Genomic DNA, 20075 nt, shown 5'->3' with positions numbered 1-20075 from the left:
TTGTCAAAACTATGATACAACAGCTACCATCGTGTTTGGAGGTTCTACATCGGCTCGTGTGAGAAGCACAAGGCGTTCACCTCTTCCTTTCAGTTGGCCAGTGCGTTGGCGTTCCTTCAGGATGGGCTGGACAAGGGATTGTGGCTGGCGTTCCTTAAGGTTCAGGTTTCAGCATTGTCTGTGTATTTCCAGAAACGGTTGGCTCTGTTACTGGATGTGCACACTTTTCTGTCATGGGTGCTTCATGTCCAGCAACCCGTTATTCTGTGGCTCCGTGGTACCTTTAATTTGGTCATTTTGGCACTTCAGAAGTCATCTTTTAAACCTTTTAGTGTCTGTTTCTTTCTTGGAAGGTGACCTGTTTGCTGGCCAGTTCTTCGGCTAGGCCTGTTTCGGAGTTGGCGACTCTTTTCTGTCGCCCCCTCCCCTTATGACTTTTTATGATGACCATGCGGTCCTCAGGACTAAGTCTTCTTTTCCACTGAAGGTGGTTTCAAGGTTCCACCTAAATCAAAATATTGTTCTCCCAGTGTTCCCCCTGGATTCGGGGGCTATCAGTCAGGACTCAGTCTCGTTAAATGTGGTTAGAGCCTTGAGAATGCATGTGGACTGTACGGCTTATGTTCAGAAGACTGACAGTCTTTTAGTGTTGTTGTATGTAGAGATGAGCGGGCTCGGATATCTGAAATCCGAGCCCACCCGAACGTTGCCGAGCCGGATCAGAGACAGATCCGGGTATTCCCGCCAATTGCAAAGCTGAAACCGAGGCTCTGAGTCATAATCCCACTGTCGGATCTCACGATACTTGTATTCTATAAATTCCCTGCTAGCCGCCGCCATCTTCACTCGGGCATTGATCAGGGTAGAGGGAGGTTGTGTTAGGTGGTCCTCTGTCCTGCTATATCTCGTGCTGTGCTGTGCTCAGTCCAGTGGTGCTGTGTCCTGTGCTGTGTCCTTCTGAGTTCAGTGGTGCTGCTGGGTCCTGTGCTGTGTCCTTCTGAGTTCAGTGGTGCTGCTGGGTCCTGTGCTGTGTCCTTCCAAGGGCATTGTTATTTCCCCATTATTCCCAAGTTATAAAAAATTTAAAAAATAATTATAAAAAAAATAAATTAAAAATGATTATAAAAAAAGTAAATAAAAAAAAAATATCCAAAAACAATCCTGCAGTATAAGTCCATTGGTACTGCTATATTACAAAGTTCACTGATTCAGCAGTATAAGTCCAGTTGGACTAAAAACAATATTGTGAGGTGTTCAGAATAGACTGGGAATTAGTGGTAATGATTGTTATTGACTGTTATTGAGGTTAATAATAGCGTAGGAGTGAAAATAAACCAAAAAACTTGATTTTAACACTTTTTTTTTTTTTTTCAAAATAAATCCGAACCCAAAACCTCAAGCAAATCCGAATCCAAAACACGAGACACCAAAAGTGGCCGGTGCACATCCCTAGTTGTATGACAATCGTAAGAGTGGCAAACGGTCGCCAGATTGATCACTGCTACTATACAGACTTATATTTCTGCGGATCCTCAGTTCCTGAAGGTCTTACTGCTCATTGCACGAGGTCGATTAGCACCTCCTGGGCAGCGAGGCATGGGGTCTCAGTTGAGTAGTTGTGTAGGGCCGCTACCTGGTTTTCTGTTCACATGTTCACCAGGTTTTACGGTTTCCTTTTCTTTGCTTCCAAAGATGCCAGTTTTGTCCGTAAGCTTTATGTGCCACTCGAAGTGAGCATAGGCACCCATAGGGACAGCTTTGAATGTTCTCAAGATGAGCAGTGTCCCCCAACCATTGTGAAAGAGAAAATTAGATTTTTATACTTACCGTAAAATCTTTCTCTGAACACGAGTTGGGGGACACTGCGCTCCCACCCTTTTATGGTTCTGACAAGGGGCAGGCTAGATAAGTGGGTTTTTTTTTCTTATTGCCATTACTCCCACAGTGCCCTCTATAAGGTGAACAGTGTCCCCCAACTTGTGTTCAGAGAGAGATTGTACGGTAAGTACAAAAATCTTATCACTTACTATATCTTTCTTGTCCGTCTTATTGAAGACTGATAATTCTCTCACAATGCAGTATCTTGTGAGCGGCTTTGTGTCAATGGTGATGTATAATTACTTTGGGATGGGATATGACATTACTGTGGCCTTGGCCTAGAGTGGGCCTGAACCTGTGACAGAGCAGTAGAGGCACACACAGAGATAACATAAGCTGGGTCTAAAATATAGATTTCTCTGTGCTAGACACATTTAATCAATCAACATTTCTATGGTTTCAGTACAGGCTGAAACGGATTGCCTTGTCGTTCCATGGCTGTCCTCCAGCTGGTTATTACCAGAACACAACCACTATGATTTGTTCACATTGTCCTGAAACAAATTCTGCTTTATCAAATATTGTGATGTTACATTGGTGATTGGGCTATGACTGCCTTTACTTCCACATTGATAAGACTCAGAAATTATATAATTGGCATGAAAGTTTTTTGTATTGCAAATAGCTTCTCAAGAATGTAGCTTATAATGTGTTTGAATTGAAATTGCCTAATTTAAACTGCATATTTCCCCATAAGAACTGTTGTTTACGTCGCTTTCTGTTAAAAAACCGAGGGCTTGCTTCAGATGTAGGATATACTCTAGTAAACATTTACCTCTTCCAACTGTTGTCGATTTACAGCTCTAAGTATGTGACTGTCCTATTTGATATAGAAGTTTTATTAACAACTGAAGAGACATATAGGGGGATACTTGCTTTAGGTCTTGTGTGGTTTGGTTGCTGCTTGTGTTCACTCACTTTCTTGATCTTTGCTTGCTCACAGGTAAGATTCTGACAGATGACTTTGCAGACAAGGAGGGGCTGGAGATGGGTGATGAATACTTTGCTAATTTGGACCACATTGAAAGCGTGGAGAATTACAAAGAGGGTTACGAAAGTGATGTCAAGTCGTCTTCTGACAGCAGCGGCGTAGACCTCAAGGAAGACCGAGAAGGAAACTCCGGTAGTGATGAACAAGAAGAGTCCAATGGTGAAAGTTCAGATGACAACTTTGGAAAGAACAAGGACATTACAAACAGCTCTGTGTGGCGGAGCTATGCTACACGGCGGCAAACCAGGGGTCAGAAAGAGAATGGAACCTCAGAGACTGCCTCTAAGGACTCTGCCTTAGCCCGGCAGATTAGCCAAGAAGAGCACACGGACTGCAAACTCCCTGAGGAGACCTCCAAAAACAAGGTGGCTTCATGGCTGAGCTCCAACACAATGACTGACACATTTATGGACTCTGATAGCAGGTCATCGCTTAAGATGGGAGACATGACGGATGCAGAGAAACAGCCAAAAAAGGAACATGGAAAGGTGAGGAGGATCTCCTGATGTGTGTGTGGGGGGGATTATAGGGAAAGTATCACTATTTTAAGGCATACATTTTATCAATACCCTGATTGTTGGCACATTCATAACAGGTACTGTAATTTAGCACCTTTCTGTCATGGTCAGCATTAACCTTTTTAGCAATTTGTACTACAGTTGACCTTTTGTAGAATTGGACAAGAGGAGCTAGCCTGCGCTCTCCACATGCATCAATGAGCGTTGTGCCACCGCTGGAAGTACTAACCACTTCATACCAGGAACACCCCAAAAGATCTGCCATTTTGGAGATGCTCTGACCCAGTCGTCTAGTCATCATTATTTGGTCCTTGTCAAAGTCGCTCGGATCCTTACACTTGCCAATTTCAAGAACTGACTGTTCACGTGCTGCCTAATATATCCCACCACTTGATAGGTGTAACAAGATGATTATTATTATAATCATAGATTTGTAAGGCGCCACGGTGCTCCGCAGCGTTGTACAGTAGGGTAAACAGGACATGCATAAAACAGGGACATACAAAGTAGACAAAAATGCAGACATGAAAACAAAGGGTATGAAGGACCCTGCTCATTAGAGAGCTTACATTCTAAGTGGAAGAGGGCACAGCTGAAACAAGAGGAGTAAATGTGGCTTAGAGTGGAAATTGGGACAATTGTGAGGGTGCGTTAGTGTGAGTAGTATTATCGGGGATAAGGTCACCTCTAAAAAAGAGATGGGTTTTCAAAGAGCGTCTAAAGATTTGAAGGCTGTGGATAATACTAATTGAGCATGGTAGAGAATTCCATAAGTGGGGAGAAGTCTTGTAGGCGGGAGTGAGAGATGGTTACCAAAGACGAGACAAGGTGCAGGTCAGAGGTAGATCTAAGAGGGCAAGAGGGAGAGTATTTTGATATGAGATTTGGGATGTATGCAGGGGTAGTGTTGTTTAGGGCTTTGTAGGTAAGGGTGAGTAATTTGAATTGGCTTTTGGAAGATACAGTGAAGGAATGTGCAATGTGGTGCAGCAGATGTGGAGCGGTGAGAGCGGAAGATCAGTCTTCCAGCAGCATTTAGGATGGATTGAAGTGTGGATATATGGGTGTCAGGGATTCCAGATATCAAGAGGTTGCAAAAGTCAAGACGGGAGATGATGTGAATGAATAGATAAGGGTTTTGGTAGCATGTTGGTTAAAACAAGGGCGTACTCTATTAATGTTTTTAAGGTGGAGATGACAGGACTGGGAGACAGTCTGGATGTGAGGAATAAAGCAGAGAGGCCGGAGACTAGTGTGACACCCAGGTAGCGGGCTTGGGAGACTGAGGAAATTGTGGTGTTATTGTCAGTGAGGGAGATTTGAGGGCAGGTGGTGACTTTGGCAGAAGAGAAGATAATGAGCTCTGTTTTGGATATGTTGAGCTTTAGGTAGCGTTGGGATATCTATGTGGGGATAGCAGAAAGACTGTTGGTTAAATGAGAGAGTGCAGATGGATAGAGGTCAGAGCAGGAGATATAGATTTGGGTGTCATCAGCGTAGAGGTGGTACTGGAGGCCGAATTAGTGCGCCAAGAGAAGAGGTGTAAAATTGAAAAACTAAAGGGCCACGAATAGTGCCTAATGGGGCCCCAATAGATAGTATGAGTGGAGGGGAGGATGTACCAGAGATAGAAACTGTAAAGAAGTGGTTCGATAAATAGGAAGTGAACCAGGAAAGAACTGTGTCACGAAGGTCAATGGAATGAATGGTGTGTAGGAGAAGAGGGTGATCAACAGTGCCAAAAGCAGCAGAGAGGTCCAGGAGAATGAGTATGGAGAAATGACCCTTAGACTTTGCAGTAAGTACATCGTTGATCACTTTTGTGATATCAGTTTCAGTGGAATGTTGGCTGCGGAACTGATTGCAGAGAGTCGAGAGTGGAATGAGAGGATAGAAAGACAGGCATTTCTACACTAATCGCTCAAGTAATTTGGAGGCAAAGAGGAGGAGAGAAATGGGGCAGTAGTTGGAGAGTGAGGATGGATCAAGAGATTTCTTTACTGTAGTGTGGACTTTAAAGGAAGGGAATGAGAGGGAGGGTTTAGAGAGTATGCCTTGGAAGGTGCAACTTGAAGAAAGTAGAATGCCTACTCAACCACCTTGTCTGTTTCCGGGTCTGGGAGTGTGGCTGAGGGAGAGTCCCCCATAGGAGAGAGCTGCAGGGGATGTAGTGTCAGAGGAGGTGAGCCAAGTTTCTGTATTGGCCAGGAGGTTGAAGGATTTAGAAATGAATAGATCATGGATGGATGTAAGTTTGTTACAATCTTATTTGGCGTTCCATAGTGCACAGGAGAAGGGAGGAGAGGGTAGTGGAGATATGTGGATAAGGTTAGTGGGATTACAAGTATGGGATGGATGGAAAGGTTTGGAGTGGAGCCAGGAGAGGAAGCAGATAGTGGGGATTGTACGGGGTCCAGGGTTAGGTGAAATGTCACCAGCAGCCATGAGAAGAAGGGTTAGGGTTAGGTGAGGAGGATTTGTGGGTGTGGGGTTTATTTCTGTTTATGTAGGCGGGTACAGGAAACAAAACAGTTCATATGTACAGACTAGCAATCTTTGTTGTGTCTGAATTGTATTGTAACCTGAGAGAACAGCTCAGTAGCTGCTGAACCTGGGTACCCACTGCTTGGTGCTACAATGGCCTCCCTGTGTGATTGTAGCATTGGAAATCACAGTGTCCGCCATTAATACTCTCCTTCATAGACCAAGCAAGTGCTGTTATTGTCAACCCTTTAGTTCCACACATACCAGCGTCTGCTCTTTCCTTCCTCGTGCAAACTCTATAATAAATCTGCTTCTACCTACACTGATTGAGCAGCCGAATCTCTGAGATTTCACCATACAAGTGTATGGCCAAATATTTAGTATCCTGTGCTTGGAATAAATAAATGGATAAGACTGGTGTATGCTATGAATTAAAATGGCCTAGATGACTGTTAAAAATCATAGCATGTATGAGCTCCTTCAAAACTGAAACCACTGTGTACCCCGAAACACATGCCATATCTAGTGGCTGTATCTCTCTATTTATACCAATTACTGCTCTTACTGCGGATAAGCCTTACGTTGTTATGGTATATTTTCCTGTGATCAGACAATGGGAGTTTCAATGCATTTAACTTTGTCTTGTATTCTATACTCTGCTTTACACTTTAATGATTTCCTGACTTTCTGCTGCCTTGCAGGAGACTGATCAAACCGGCAAATTTCCTGGGTACGTACAGTTTACTGCACACTTTATTCAAACACACTGTAAATTCCTCTGTTATAAATGTCTGCCAGCATTATGTTGTAACTCTATTGCTTTGGTCCATAGACTTGGTGAGAGCCACAGACTGTACGGTTATAATCCTTCCCCAGCTATACCTCACGGTGTAAGGAGACCGATCAGCAAAACCGCCATGCACCAGATGAGACGCCAGTCCAACGCACAGACTAGTGATGTAAGCAGGAGATATTACCTTCATTTACAGAGCGTGTAACTGTAAATCTCTTCACTTGTCCTACATTGCAGGGATCATATGCAGGGGTGAACTTAATGATTCTCCCTCCCTTCTAGTTCTTACCATAAACTAATGTAAGCATTTCTGTTAGTCTATTGTACACTGTAGAGCAGGGGTGTCCAACCTTTTAGCTTCCCTGGGCCGCACATAAGATACACTAACAATAACGATAGCTGATCATCCAAAAAACCATAGAAAACATAGTTAATAAATATATATATATATATATGAAGAAAAGTGATATATGTATATATATATATATATATATCACATCCCTCTATACTTACCTTTCAATCGCCCTGTTCAAAAAAATCCTCTCTAGTTATTATACTATAATCACTTTTTGTATTGTGTCGATGCAATATCAATAAAGTGCATTTAAGCCAGGCATTGTATATCAGGGTGCCCTGACCAGGCCTGCAGTACCTGACATATACATCACTGTGACCCCAAATTGTGACCTGTTTTGATAATTACACCACTATGTTAGTTAAGGGATAACAACTTCTAATGGGCCAAAGAGAATAATATATAATGCCCCATTAGTATTACAATTAGAAGTATGTAGCAGGGAGATAAGGTCCATGATGCTCCAGGACCAGGTGACTTTTATTCACTTGTCAGCGTCCCTTGAAATAATAAAAAAAATCCCCCTTAACTTACCTTTTAATCGGCTTGTTCTCCTGTCCTCTTCTCCTCTTTTCTGAAATTCTGTGCTGCTGATTGTTCTTCTCGCGCGGGTGACTTCTCTGTGCTGCGCTCCGCAATGGATGTTGGGCGTGATGACATCACGCCCGTCATTCACTGCGAGCACCGCACGGAGCAGGAGACAAGGGAGGGAGCCGGAGTACCAGCTGACGTGACCGCAAGGTAAGTATTTTCTTTTCTTTTTTTTTGCAGGATTTTTTTTTCCCATTAATAATAGTGCTGCCCCTTGCCACAACCAAAACTCCTTCTGGGCCACATTTACAGGCGGGATGGGCCGCATGCGGCCCGCGGGCTGCGGGTTGGACAACCCTGCTGTAGAGCATACCATTGTTTCTTTAATCATCAGGTCTATCACCATAATAAGAATCACTATGAAAATAACCATGTTTTCATCCCAACAATTTGCTTCCCCTCCAAAGATGGCTACTTCCGTTTACTTTTTATTACACACCCACCCAGTATACTTGCCACTACTCATTAAGCACTATGCAAAGTACTTTGTGTGTTTTGTGACATGATGACATGTCTAATGCGTGTTTAGCCAATGGACTTTATGTAGCTTATATGAGTCCTTGGTGCGGCCAGCCCTAAACCACTTCCTTATAATTATTTATTGGTCACTTTCGGAGGAAACAGAACACCCATCCTGTGCTCTGTGGCATTGCCCCAACTGTTTAGAGGTTCGAGGGTAATTTATGACCATAATTTGCATATTTTTGGTCTGCTAAAGAACATACAAACCATGGGAATATTATCTGTATGCGTTTTACTCTGTTGTTGGGCAGTCCGGCCTTAGTAACAGATAAGGACATACATTTTAATCAGACTCTTATTCTATTGTTTTTGTTTTATTTTTGTATTTAATGTAATATTAAGAGATGACTATATAAATATTATTACTATACTTTACCTGTTTCTTTGATGCTAGTAAGTCTGCTTACCTTTCAGTACAGCTGCCTTTGTTTCTCTTCTCTTCCCCTTCCTGTAATTTTTATTAAGTTGTGATGATGCTCTCACTATACAATAGGCTGAGTGTTGTCTTAGGGGTTGGAGTCTGACATCATTATGGACGTGAACGAGTCCGTAAAGGGCCTGAAGTTGCTTATAGAGGAATGACATGTAAACTGTGTCCAGTACATACTTTCCTGTGTACTAGGCACAATTATGTAAAGACCAGTTTTGAGGTTACTGCACATTTTAAAGTGTCGTGATCCAGGTAGCTGTTTGTTATATGTTATCTGACCTTATGTTTTGTGCACATAATTGTTCCTGTGGACACTGTGATATTTGTGCTCTCCAGCAGGTCCTGACATTATCCAGCAGCTCAGATTGTGAGGTGGCAAATGGGGCCGACAGCAAGAAACCAGCTGGCCAAATTAACGCTAACGACAGTGATGACATCCAGACCATTTCATCTGGATCTGATGTAGAAGAGGACAAGAAGAACGTAACCTCCGCCACAGGTAGGGACATGAGACAACCTGTCAGTGTACCCATTAAACTTGATGGTTGTGCTGTACATAGCATAGACACCTCCTCAGGATTAGTCTGGTAAGTTTAACCAATTTTTTTTTTAAATCACTTCTAAGAAGACAACTGAGAATGAGATAAACATTGTGTGTAAATATCTAAGCTGTGTTGTCCTGTTTGGCCCAGGCCCTGTAAAGAGACAAGTGGCTGTAAAATCCACCCGCGGTTTTGCCTTGAAATCCACTTACGGCATTACGGTTAAGCCCAATATGCCGTCTGCTGACAAAGGTGATGGAGGACTTGGACGGAGGGAAACACGTCAGTTTTATGATGGAGAGGAATCCTGTTACATAATCGACGCCAAGTTGGAAGGAAACTTGGGACGATACTTGAATGTAAGAAGTGGATAAACCATACAAACATCATGATAGCTTTTTGATGATGATATCACTACTGTAGGCGTGCGGCATATAGTGACATGTAAGGCATTAATCATACTGGAGAAATCGATGATAAACACCTTAAAAATATATAGCTATGTTTCACAGTATGTACTATATTGCCTTTCCTTGTATCTCAGAATAATTCTGTTCACTCACTTCATACTGCCATATTTACATGAATACCTGTTCCGAAGTCATTTGAGTGTTGAAAAATGCTGAAGCATTATCATACTGGAAACAATGGGGTATAGAGGCTGCACTGGAGCTTGGGTAGTTTATATCTGGCTCCAAAAGTTCAAGCTCCTCCCCACTATAACCTGCCGGGACCTTCAGGTTTTTTTTTAAAACTGCCCATCGGAGCTGGACGCTATTTTTTTATTTTACTGATTTCCACTCCTATATCTTATTTGGTCCTAAGCTGAGATTATGCCCCTGACCACAGCAGGAAGCAATTCCTTTCTACCCATTAATGTCCCCACACATATAAAGTTCTAGGTTTTGCTCCTTTCATTCCTCTGGGAAAACAAGCAGTCAGATCTGCAGAGGAAAACTTCCGCTCCGTGTGGAGGTCAGCAGAAAGGAAAAACAGGCTTCGGTAGCTAAGCTTTTAGTTCCCAAGCCTTCATGCAAACAGTCAACATGATGGGCAGACTTCCCACCCAGGATCTCCCATTGTTGGAGACCTTCTACTTCCTTCCAGCAGTGGTCCGATTCCACCGCATACGCCTGGGTGAGAGGAATCATAAGTCGTGGGTGCATCATAGATCTCCTGTAGTCCATAGCCAGATGCACCACAGGCATTCCTGAACTCAAACCAGAGCCTTTTTTCCTTTAGAGGAAGCCGTTCAGACCTTGATCTCTTCAGAGGTATTTATTCCAGTCCTAGAAAAGTGGACAAGTTCAAAATGGAGTCTGTGAGGTCTGTTATCAATGGCATTAGAGCAGGACGAGTTCATGGTGTCCATGGACTTCATGGATTCATACTTGCATGTTCCAATCTGGGAGGGATAACTGCCTTCTCAGCTTTGCCATTCAGTCATATCATTTTCAATTAAGGCCTCTAGCTTTCAGTCTGGCGTCAGCAGCGTGGGTGTTCACGAAGATCATGGCCACGATGGCTGTCCTTCTGATATCCAAGGTACTGACTGTCATTCCTTACTTGGACAATGGGCTGATCAAGGCGCGCTACCTGGCCTTTTTGCAGGCGCATTTTATGGAGATGGCTCAGTCCTTACAATCTCATGGTTGGAGCATTAACTACAAGAATATCCAACCTGGCACCTTCACCAGTGGATGGTCTTCCTGGGGCTGCTATTTAACACTGGTCCGCAGAAGGTGCTTCTGCTAGAGTACAAGATCCTTTCTCTACAGGGATTTGCCCTATTAACTCGCAGACTGGCACTGTTCCACTCCAGAGAATTCCAGCTAATTTCTAAATGGAACAAGTCTCACCATCATCTGACCAACCAGTTCATCAGACTTTCACCAAAAGTGTGGCAGTCTTTCCTCTGGTGGTTGAGGGTAGACAACCTCAGCAGGTGGCAGCTCTTCACTATTTGGTATTGGACACTGGTGACAGAGGACACCAGTCTTCACGGCTGTGGGGCTGTAACTCATCAGTTTCGCCTTCTGGGTCTTTGGACTCCAGAGGAATCAAAGCTCCCAATAAATGTGTTGGAACTCAGGATGGTTTTCAGCAGTCTAGCAATGGGCACCAGTTTTTGAAAGGAAGGGTCGTAAAGGTCCAATCAGACAATGCCACGGCAGTGGCAAACCTCAGTCATCAGTGGGGCACCAAGAGGACCCTATATGGTATCTTAGAACTTTCATCTGATTTACCTGTTCCCTCTGGTAGGTTTGGTTCCGTAAGTACTCAAGAATTAAAAAAGAGAGTGCGTTCAGGTGATTCTGGTGGCACTGTGCTGGCTGAGGATTTAGTGGTACATGGACAATCTTGGCATGGCAGAGTGCCTATGTTGGCGTTTGTCACCAAGATATGTTAAGTCAGGGGCCATTTCATCACCAAAGTTTAGCACGGCTGACTTTAACAGCATGGCTGTTGAAGCCATGATTCTTAGATCTAAGGACTTCTCTGACAGCGTGGTTCAGCCAGGAATTATCACAGGATGTGGAAGACTTGCATCTCCTGGTGTTTTTTGCGTTTTCCTACCTCATCTTTGCAGTTGACTTGTTTATTGCCATTCTTGCAGAAGGGTCTGGATGGGGGTTGAGACTTGGCTCCTTGAAGGTTCAGATTTCAGCTCTTTCAGTTTCAGTGGAAATTTGCATTTTTACAGAAGTGCAGATTTTTTTAGAGGGAATGATGCATGTGCAGCCTCCATACATCCACCCCATTAACTCATTGGGATTTCAACCTAGTGCTGATAGCCTTACTGCAAACTTCCTTCGAAACCTTGGATTTGATGGACTTAGTCTTCCAGATAAAGAACTTTATCCTTCTGTTGGCTATCTCCACAGCTCGGAGAGTTTTGGAGCTAGGGGCTCTGTTTTGTATTGCTAGGTGGATTGTTGTTGGGTGCGGGGAGGGGCGACACATGGCCTCGGCTGAGAAGTTTTACAGATTCAATGGTTTTGCATTTAAAGATGCCAGCTTTGGACATAAGGTGCTGTACATCTTTATTTCTGATTATACCCTCCCATAGGGCAGCTTTGGGACATCCCCAGTGTTTCCATAGTCCCCCACATGAATGAAAGGGAGAACAGGAGTTTTATACTTGTGTTAATCGTTTTGTCTGAATATTTTGGTGGTCACTGTTCTCCTTGTTAATGTTCTGTTTTCCTGTTGAGCTTCTTTCTTCTCGTTTGATTTCTCCTGGTTCTGTCCTTGGACTTTGTTAAAATCTAATACTGATAGTCCTGGCAGTCAATGAGTGTATAGAGGGTGATGAGCTTGAAAGTTTTGGAGCCAAATTTAGTGTACCCAAACTCCAATATACGTCAGTGCTTCCATTGTCCCCAGATTGATTTTTTCCTGAAGTGTGTGCAGCAGGGAAGACACATTGTAGTCTCCCATCATTCTTCAAGGTCTCCTCTATGTAAGCGAAGAAAAAGTCAAAGCAATAACATTAACCAATAATATCTTACCCTTCTTTCTGTGATTTCATCAATACTATATCATATGTTTGGTTAGAACAAGTAGCTAATTACATTTTAGGGTTAAAAATGCTGCAGCTCTATTTAAATATAATGTAACCTTCAGCAGAAACAGTTGTTGGTCTGGGCAGTGAAGTACAACATACCTTTTGGTGATACTGTTAGTGTTCTGGTGCTGTGCACATCTGTAGTCAGTAGACTCATCCCTCTCTCTATATCCTATTACAGCACAGCTGCAGTCCTAACCTGTTTGTTCAGAATGTATTTGTGGATACACATGATCTGCGCTTCCCCTGGGTGGCTTTCTTCACCAGCAAGTAAGTGCCTAACATTCTGCTTAGTCACTGTGCACCATATGAATGATCAGACTTCGCTCCTCTGTATATTATGATGACTCACTGTGTCTCCTAATGCCCTCTGCTCCATATATCCAAGGATGTTACCGTAGGACCAACAGAGAGGAAGACAACAATAGTGTAATATTGCCTTTTTTTTTTTTTTTTTTTTTTTTTTTTTTTTTTAAATACCCCCTGCACAAATCACACTTATAAAGTGTATTCATTCCGGAAAATCTCCTTTCGCAGCACGATTCCAAAATCAGCCTGTGAAACTCCATTGTAGGCACCACCTTTCTGTGATAAACACTCCTATCTTTCCCTGGTGATAAATATATAATGTAAATGTACGTACCAACAAGTATATTATAAGATACAGATCTCCTCTCTAAAGAAGTTTGGCGTTTAAAGAGCTTCTGCTAATGTGCTCTGCTGCACATTAGCGTGAACTCGAAAAACAAATATATAGAAAATAAATGGAATTCCTGTGTACACACAACCGTTGTATTTTAACTTTTTACATTTTGGTCTCTTAGGCGGATACGAGCCGGAACAGAGCTGACCTGGGATTATAATTATGAAGTGGGAAGCGTGGAGGGCAAAAAGCTGCTGTGCTGCTGCGGATCCACAGAATGCAGGGGCCGCCTCCTGTAACCCCACCTGACGCTGAAAATGTCTTTTTGTAGAGGGAGAATAGTTTATTTTGTAGTTAAATGTTATATTTGTTTTGTTTTTTGTTTTTGTTCCTTTGTTCAAATAAAAAAGCAAATGTGTAATATGTCCTGTCCTGGATTAAGCAGGTTAAGCCGTCTGTGAGTTATGTGTGAAGATCAGCGGGATGAGCAGATGTTTGATGCAGCACAGATTGGTTTAAATGTAGTCTCAGAACAAAACTGAAATCTTGGAGACTAAAGTGATGTCATAGATGGATGTTCAGCCTATAAAATGGCAGCTTTCACTTATCTCAGTATGCAGCCTATCTCTTCACTACTAATGTCTTACAGACGTGATGTCACTTTCTTTCTATAGTCACTGCGAGGAGCACTGCTAATCCATTTAATACAGAGAGGAATGTTGAGGACAATGTTGTATAGTGTAAGCTCGGTGAACAAAGTTATGAAAATATCCCTAATCCAGAAAAGTGTAAGTCAGAAGCATTGTTTATAATAGATTCCACACCTGGAGAATATTCTATCTGCACAAGAAATGTTGACTTTACTTACTGTTATCTGTCCTGTCCTTATTGTTTTATTATCTTTATCTTATAAGGTACATAATTACATAACAAACAAAAGTACTAGTTACATACATAACAAATAAGAACATGTAAGCATTTCTCATTTTCATTAATTGGCTTTGGACAATGGGACAGAAGTAGAATTTCTTTATGGATATAAAATGTGGATACTACCTTAGGCAAGAAGGCCAAACTTGTCTGTAGCACTACTTTATTGGTGTACATGTTCAGAAATGGCTCCTGGCAACGTAAAGCCTTAAATTCTCCCAATCTTCTAGCAGTCGTGTTTGTCAGTAATAATACTATCTGGAGTCTGAGCCATTTAAGTGTTCAAATGGTTCTTCCAAAATAAGATTAAAATCCCTAAGTGCCATAAAAGATTTAATGCAAGGACAATATTTTCTGTCTGCTTGAAAGAATCTTCCTACTCGGCCATCTGATGCCAGTCATGTGTCCAGGAACACTCTAACTGCTGAGACCTGTACCTTCAATGCAGTGTTAGATAGATAGTTGAATAATATATATATATCTGGCATTGCCCTGGTTTAAATCTCCAAATTATTACATTATCAATGAGCTGGATGTCACTGTCAACATTTTGAAAATAGTTAGCATCTTAGCAGCTCTTCCAACACACCCATGAGGCGGCTGTCCAGTGTCGTTTTTGTTTTCATATTAAATGTCATCTAAATCCATCCAGTGGGAGGCCCAGAACAGGCTCTCTGGGTCAAAGTTCTGCCCAGTGTACACCAACAGGAGTTCCGACTGGAACCTCAACCCCCTTATATTTCAATATAAGACATTATGGTGAAATATGTTCTCCAAGTGATTGACCCGAAGTTTTGCCTGTTTAGAGAGGAAGGTCCTGTACGCCCGTACCTGAATCCTTACAGATGTGTACAGAGTCACTGGAAACTGAACGTTTGTTCAGGAATGCGCGTATCAGCGCTCCGCATTTCGCCGCTGTGGGCTTCGTCAGGGATTGTACGAAATGAGTAGATTAGTCTGTATGGTCCTCCATTATAAAGGGTGTGTCAATTACATCAGGATGTATCGATTGGTTTTTCTAGGTGATTGACACCAGGGGGGGACCAAGGAGGGTGGTCCTCTGTCTTTTAATAATAGTGCACAACGTTGACTGATACTTCTCCATAGTAAACAGAGTTCAAATGAATGGATGTTGATACTAGATTTCCTTATACAATGTCCTTACACCCTTTGCTGAATCACTCCATCACTTGTATGTGGACAATATTGTAGATATTTGGTTACAGAATAAAATGTGTAAAGGGTGAAAGGTCCTTATTAGATTCCTTTCAGTGGTGTATTGCATAGGTTATATAGGCAGTAATTTGATAATATAGTTTGGAAACCATTACGTAATACTGTAAGAAAAAAACATAATACACTGTACCCAGTCTTAGGTTTCTGGTAAAGGTAAGGAAGATCTTTACATCCAATGGATTGAATATATCTGCAAACAATCCTGGTATATATTATTAAAAACTCAGAATGAATGGGTGTTAGAGGTAAATTCCTTGCAATGTTCAATACTTGAATACTATTACATTATGTAAATACTCATAGGAAAATAGATGGATACGAGTTTCGATTTACATTTCTACTTCAGGGTGATACATATAGTGGAATAACACGTTTAATGGAGAATAAAATCAGATAGAAATTTGGCCATGTTTTCATCTTAAAGGAAACAATTGATGCTAAAGTCTATGTTAAGACCTTGTGGTGACAAAGTTTTAAGGTTGTACATCCACCTTGTCTCAACCTGTGATATGCGTCTGGTAAAATCACCTCCCCGCCATTGATTATTGACCTTACAGATCCCTAGGAAATGTAGTTTGGAGGGATCATGTTGGTGATGTGTTAGAAAATGCTCTGGAACACTATGGGTTGTGAGTTGGTTTCTTATGTTTCGCAGATGTTCAGCAACCCTAGTTGAAAGTCTTCTAATAGTTCTGCCCACGTACTGATATCCACATGGACATTGTAGAAGGTATATAACACCCACTGTGTCGCAGGTGATTTTCTCCTTAATTTTAAAACTTTCCCCAGTAGTGTGTGAATTACAGGAGGTAATGGGTTTGGTGTCTCTAGTTCCACTAGTTTTACAAGCTAGGCATTGATTGTAGTAGTAAAACCCTGGTGTATTCTCATTCAGCCATGTAGTGCCTTTGTTTGAGCTTTGATTTGGTGGGATGGTGCTTTGGACCAAGTTATTCTTTAAATTAACTGCTCGTTTGTACACAAAGTTCGGCCTCAAAGGAAGGATTTTTTTGAGATCACTGTCACCCAAAAGGATGTGCCAGTGTTTCCTAATGATTTGTTCGAACTTCTTGTGGTCCCTGTTGTATCTTGAAATAAAGGGAAGGACCACTGTATTCTGGTCAGGGTCCTTCACTTGGTGTTGTTTTTGTTTGAGAAGAAGGTCCCTATCCATTTCCCTTAAGGTCTGAATAGGCACCTTCTATGTCTTTTTTTGTTTTCATTTGGTTTTCCAAGAACCTATTTTTAAGAATGCCAGCTTGATCATTATAATAGGCAAGGTCAGAGCAATTCCGCCTAAGACGAGTAAACTGGCCCTTTGGTATGTTCTTCAGCCAGTTATTATGATGGCTGCTGGTGGTGGGTATGAAAGAATTGCAATCAACTTTTCTCTTTCATCCAGTCTGGTGGACACTGCTTACCATGTGTTGTGGAGGGGAGCACGGGGAGTTGGCACCTAGCTAGTTAACTTTAGCACTGCTGACAGACCCCTCCCCTCTACAATCCCCCCGCCTCTTCCTCCTCAGTTTTTTTTAGATGCCCATGGAGTTGGGCAGTGTTTTAGCTTACTGCATATTTTTTTTTTATTTTTTTTTTACTTTACTTTATTTTATTTATTTATTCATTTTACAGGAGGCAGAGCTGGAGTGTGTTCTATTATGGAGAACACACTCACAGTAGAGCAGCGCAGGCACTACCCTGTCAGATGAGAGCTAGAGGCTCTCACTGACAGGGAGAGAAGAATAGGGTGCCTGGATTGTGAGTGACAAGCGGTCTATCCGGACCGCTGTCACTCCTGGAGCCTCCCCAATAACCGGCGCTGCCACTGCAGGCATAGAGCGCTGGTTATCGGAGATTACAGATGCCGGTGGCCATTTTGGATCCGCGGAGGACAGAGGAGAAACAATGAAGGGGGCCATACCAAGATCCCCCCTCATACATAGGAGGGGGCATCGGGTACTAAGCGCTGCGGAGTCCTCCACTCTGGAGGTCTCCACTACTCTGCCACATATCTATTTTTATATTTTACCTATCGTGAGGAAAAGAGAGACTGCATATTAGAGAGAGGGGAGCTAAAACATATAGAGCTCCCCTGCTCCCCTGAGAGAAGTGGACTAGCCCGGTCTGGTGCCAAGCAGAAGCCCGGGAAAAGGACTCAGACCAGAGGGAGCAGGCACCAGAACACTGCTGATGAACTTCTCCCCTGTTTGGCCTATGGGCTAAGTATCTGACTCTCTTATATACACAGTTTTATTGATTTTTTAGCTGTATACAAAGTGGGCTAGTAGAGGTTATATTGTAGTTCTTCTACCTGCCAGGATATTATATTGTGTTTTAATGTAGTACAAGTTCAACTTTTATACAAGATTAGTTGATTACTTGTTTCTCACTCTATTCTCTCTACAGTGTCTCTCTCTCCTCCTCTATAACAGCTACATTTTCAATTTAAGTCTGTGGGTTTGGTGTGCCTTCCTTTATAAAATGACAGATATAAAGGATAGGGCCCTATAGCAAAATATTTCACATGCTCAAAATGTAATGTTAAACTACCATGTGGGCAGAAAGACCCGTTGGCCCTCTGCTCTGTTTGCGAAGCAGGGGTCCCCTCTGCGCAAACCCAGCATATTACAGCCCCACTGACGGCGGAACCGGCCTGGGTGACCTCCCTGACACAGTCGGTTTCCTCCTTAGCACAGATGGTTTTACAATCAAATCAGTTGCTATCTAGTGTGGCAGCCTCCGTGGTTAATAATGCAAATTCTCCTGTGGGCCTCCCGGCTACCTCAGGTTCTGTGGGAACGTCTATTCCAGGACCTTCCTCAGTGATTACAGACCAGGCCCCCTGTTACCACAGAACCAGCATGGTCCGCAGCATTTATTAAGGGTTTGGATAAACTAAACCAGTTACTTGAATCCCCAAACATCCCGCCTGCAAAAAGGAAGCGGCCTAGATCCTCTAATACCCTTATGGTCCTTTCAGACTCAGGGGTTTTCAGAAGAGGAGGGGGAAATAAATTCTGATCCTGACCAGGTTCAACCTTTGGAACAGGAAGAAAACACTAAAAGCCAAATTATTGAGGATTTGGTTTTAGCAGTAAGAGAGGCTTTGGACCTCCCAGAACCGGAGGATCCTACTCCTAGAGACAGAAGTCTCTTTAAGAAGGCAAAAAGGAAGACTCCGTTTTCCATCTTCTGTAGAACTTAAAGATATTGCAGAGGGAGCCTGGAAACAGCCTGATAGAAAGTTCTCTGTTCCCAGAAGGTTCTCTTCCCTGTATCCATTGCAGGAGGAAGATGAGGCTCGCTGGGAGAGTATTCCAAAAGTGGATATTCCAATAGCCCGTTTGGCAAAACATACTTTATTACCTGCCCCAGGTTCAGCAACTCTGCAGGATCCCAATGATCGCAGAGTGTAATCCCAGCTGAAATCTATATTTGCGGCTGCGGTTTCTTCATTTAGACCCACATTTGCTTCAGCTTCGGTTGCTAGAGCCATGGAAGCATGGGCAGACCAACTGGCAGAGGCCAGGACTCTAAGTTACTTCCCCTGGCTTTGCATTTGAAAGAGGCATCGGGGTACCTTTTATGAAGCGGCCAAGAACACAGCGTCTGTATCCTCCTCTATTCAAGCTGCATCTATTTGAGCAAGAAGGACGTTATGGCTGAAATCCTGGGAAGGAGATGCGGAATCAAAAAAGTCTGTTGAGACCATTCCCTTTTCAGCAGCAGGTTTGTTCGGCCCGGAATTGGATACTATGATCTCACAGGCAACAGGTGGCAAAAGCACTTCCTTGCTGGTATTCTCTAGTAGGGGCCGGAACCCTCGAGTCAGCTCCTTTCGTCAGCCCTTTCGGGGGACCTCCTTGCCTAGAGGACAATCCTTTAGGGGTAGACAATCGAATGCTCGAGGCTCCTCCGTCAGGGGAAGATCCTCGTTTGCAGCTAGGCGCCAGGCCTCCAAGACCCAGGAGAAGCATGCGTCTTGATGACCACTCTATTCGGCAGGAGGGGGCGCCAGTGGGGGGGACGTCTGTCTTTGTTTCAGGAACAGTGGGCAGCGTCCTCTCAAGATCCGTGGATTCGGGGCATTATATCAAAAGGGTACATGATAGACCTGCTGGGCCCAGCACCACATCGTTTCTTCGTAACTCCACTACCCCGAGATCCAGCAAGAAGACAGGCGATACAGGATTGTGTCGCCTCTCTTCTCTTGCAAAGAGTCATCTGCAGGGTCCCAGATGACCAGAAGGGACAAGGGTGTTATTCAAATCTGTTTCTGGTCAAGAAGCCGGACAGCTCCTTTCGACCCATCCTAAACCTAAAGAACCTCAATGTGCACTTACGGGTGGACAAATTTCGGATGGAATCCCTGAGGTCGGTGATAAACGGTTTAGAGAAGGATCAGTTTATGGCGTCCATAGACATAAAAGACGCATACCTCCACGTTCCCATTTGGAGCGACCATCAGTCTCTCCTAAGATTCACAGTAGGGTCCTCCCACTATCCGTTTCGGGCTCTCCCCTTCGGCCTCTCCACAACGCCGAGGGTTTTCACGAAGATCATGTCCGTTATCGCAGCGTGTCTTCACCTACAA

The 20075-nt window shown here is 43.1% G+C and overlaps 1 protein-coding gene across 7 annotated transcripts in view; it reads left to right on the top strand.

Moving 5' to 3' along the window:
- Positions 1 to 13736, top strand: part of LOC142108810 (histone-lysine N-methyltransferase SETDB1-like) — a 93318-nt gene extending 79582 nt beyond the window's left edge. For 6 of the 7 annotated variants that reach the window (XM_075192693.1, XM_075192692.1, XM_075192690.1 and 3 more), the window contains 7 exons: positions 2822 to 3357; positions 6573 to 6601; positions 6704 to 6830; positions 8902 to 9061; positions 9255 to 9463; positions 12854 to 12942; positions 13497 to 13736. In XM_075192693.1, the coding sequence (XP_075048794.1) occupies positions 2822 to 3357; positions 6573 to 6601; positions 6704 to 6830; positions 8902 to 9061; positions 9255 to 9463; positions 12854 to 12942; positions 13497 to 13614 (1268 nt within the window). In that variant the 3' untranslated portion in view covers positions 13615 to 13736. The remainder of the gene's footprint in view (positions 1 to 2821; positions 3358 to 6572; positions 6602 to 6703; positions 6831 to 8901; positions 9062 to 9254; positions 9464 to 12853; positions 12943 to 13496) is intronic. The other variant, XR_012680230.1, reaches the window with a different exon arrangement.
- Positions 13737 to 20075: the final 6339 nt, after the last annotated feature.

The sequence above is a fragment of the Mixophyes fleayi genome, chromosome 12 (assembly GCF_038048845.1).
Source record: "Mixophyes fleayi isolate aMixFle1 chromosome 12, aMixFle1.hap1, whole genome shotgun sequence".
NCBI lineage: Eukaryota > Metazoa > Chordata > Amphibia > Anura > Limnodynastidae > Mixophyes > Mixophyes fleayi.
Note: the sequence above shows the minus strand (reverse complement) of the source record. Positions and strands in the feature narration are given on the sequence as shown.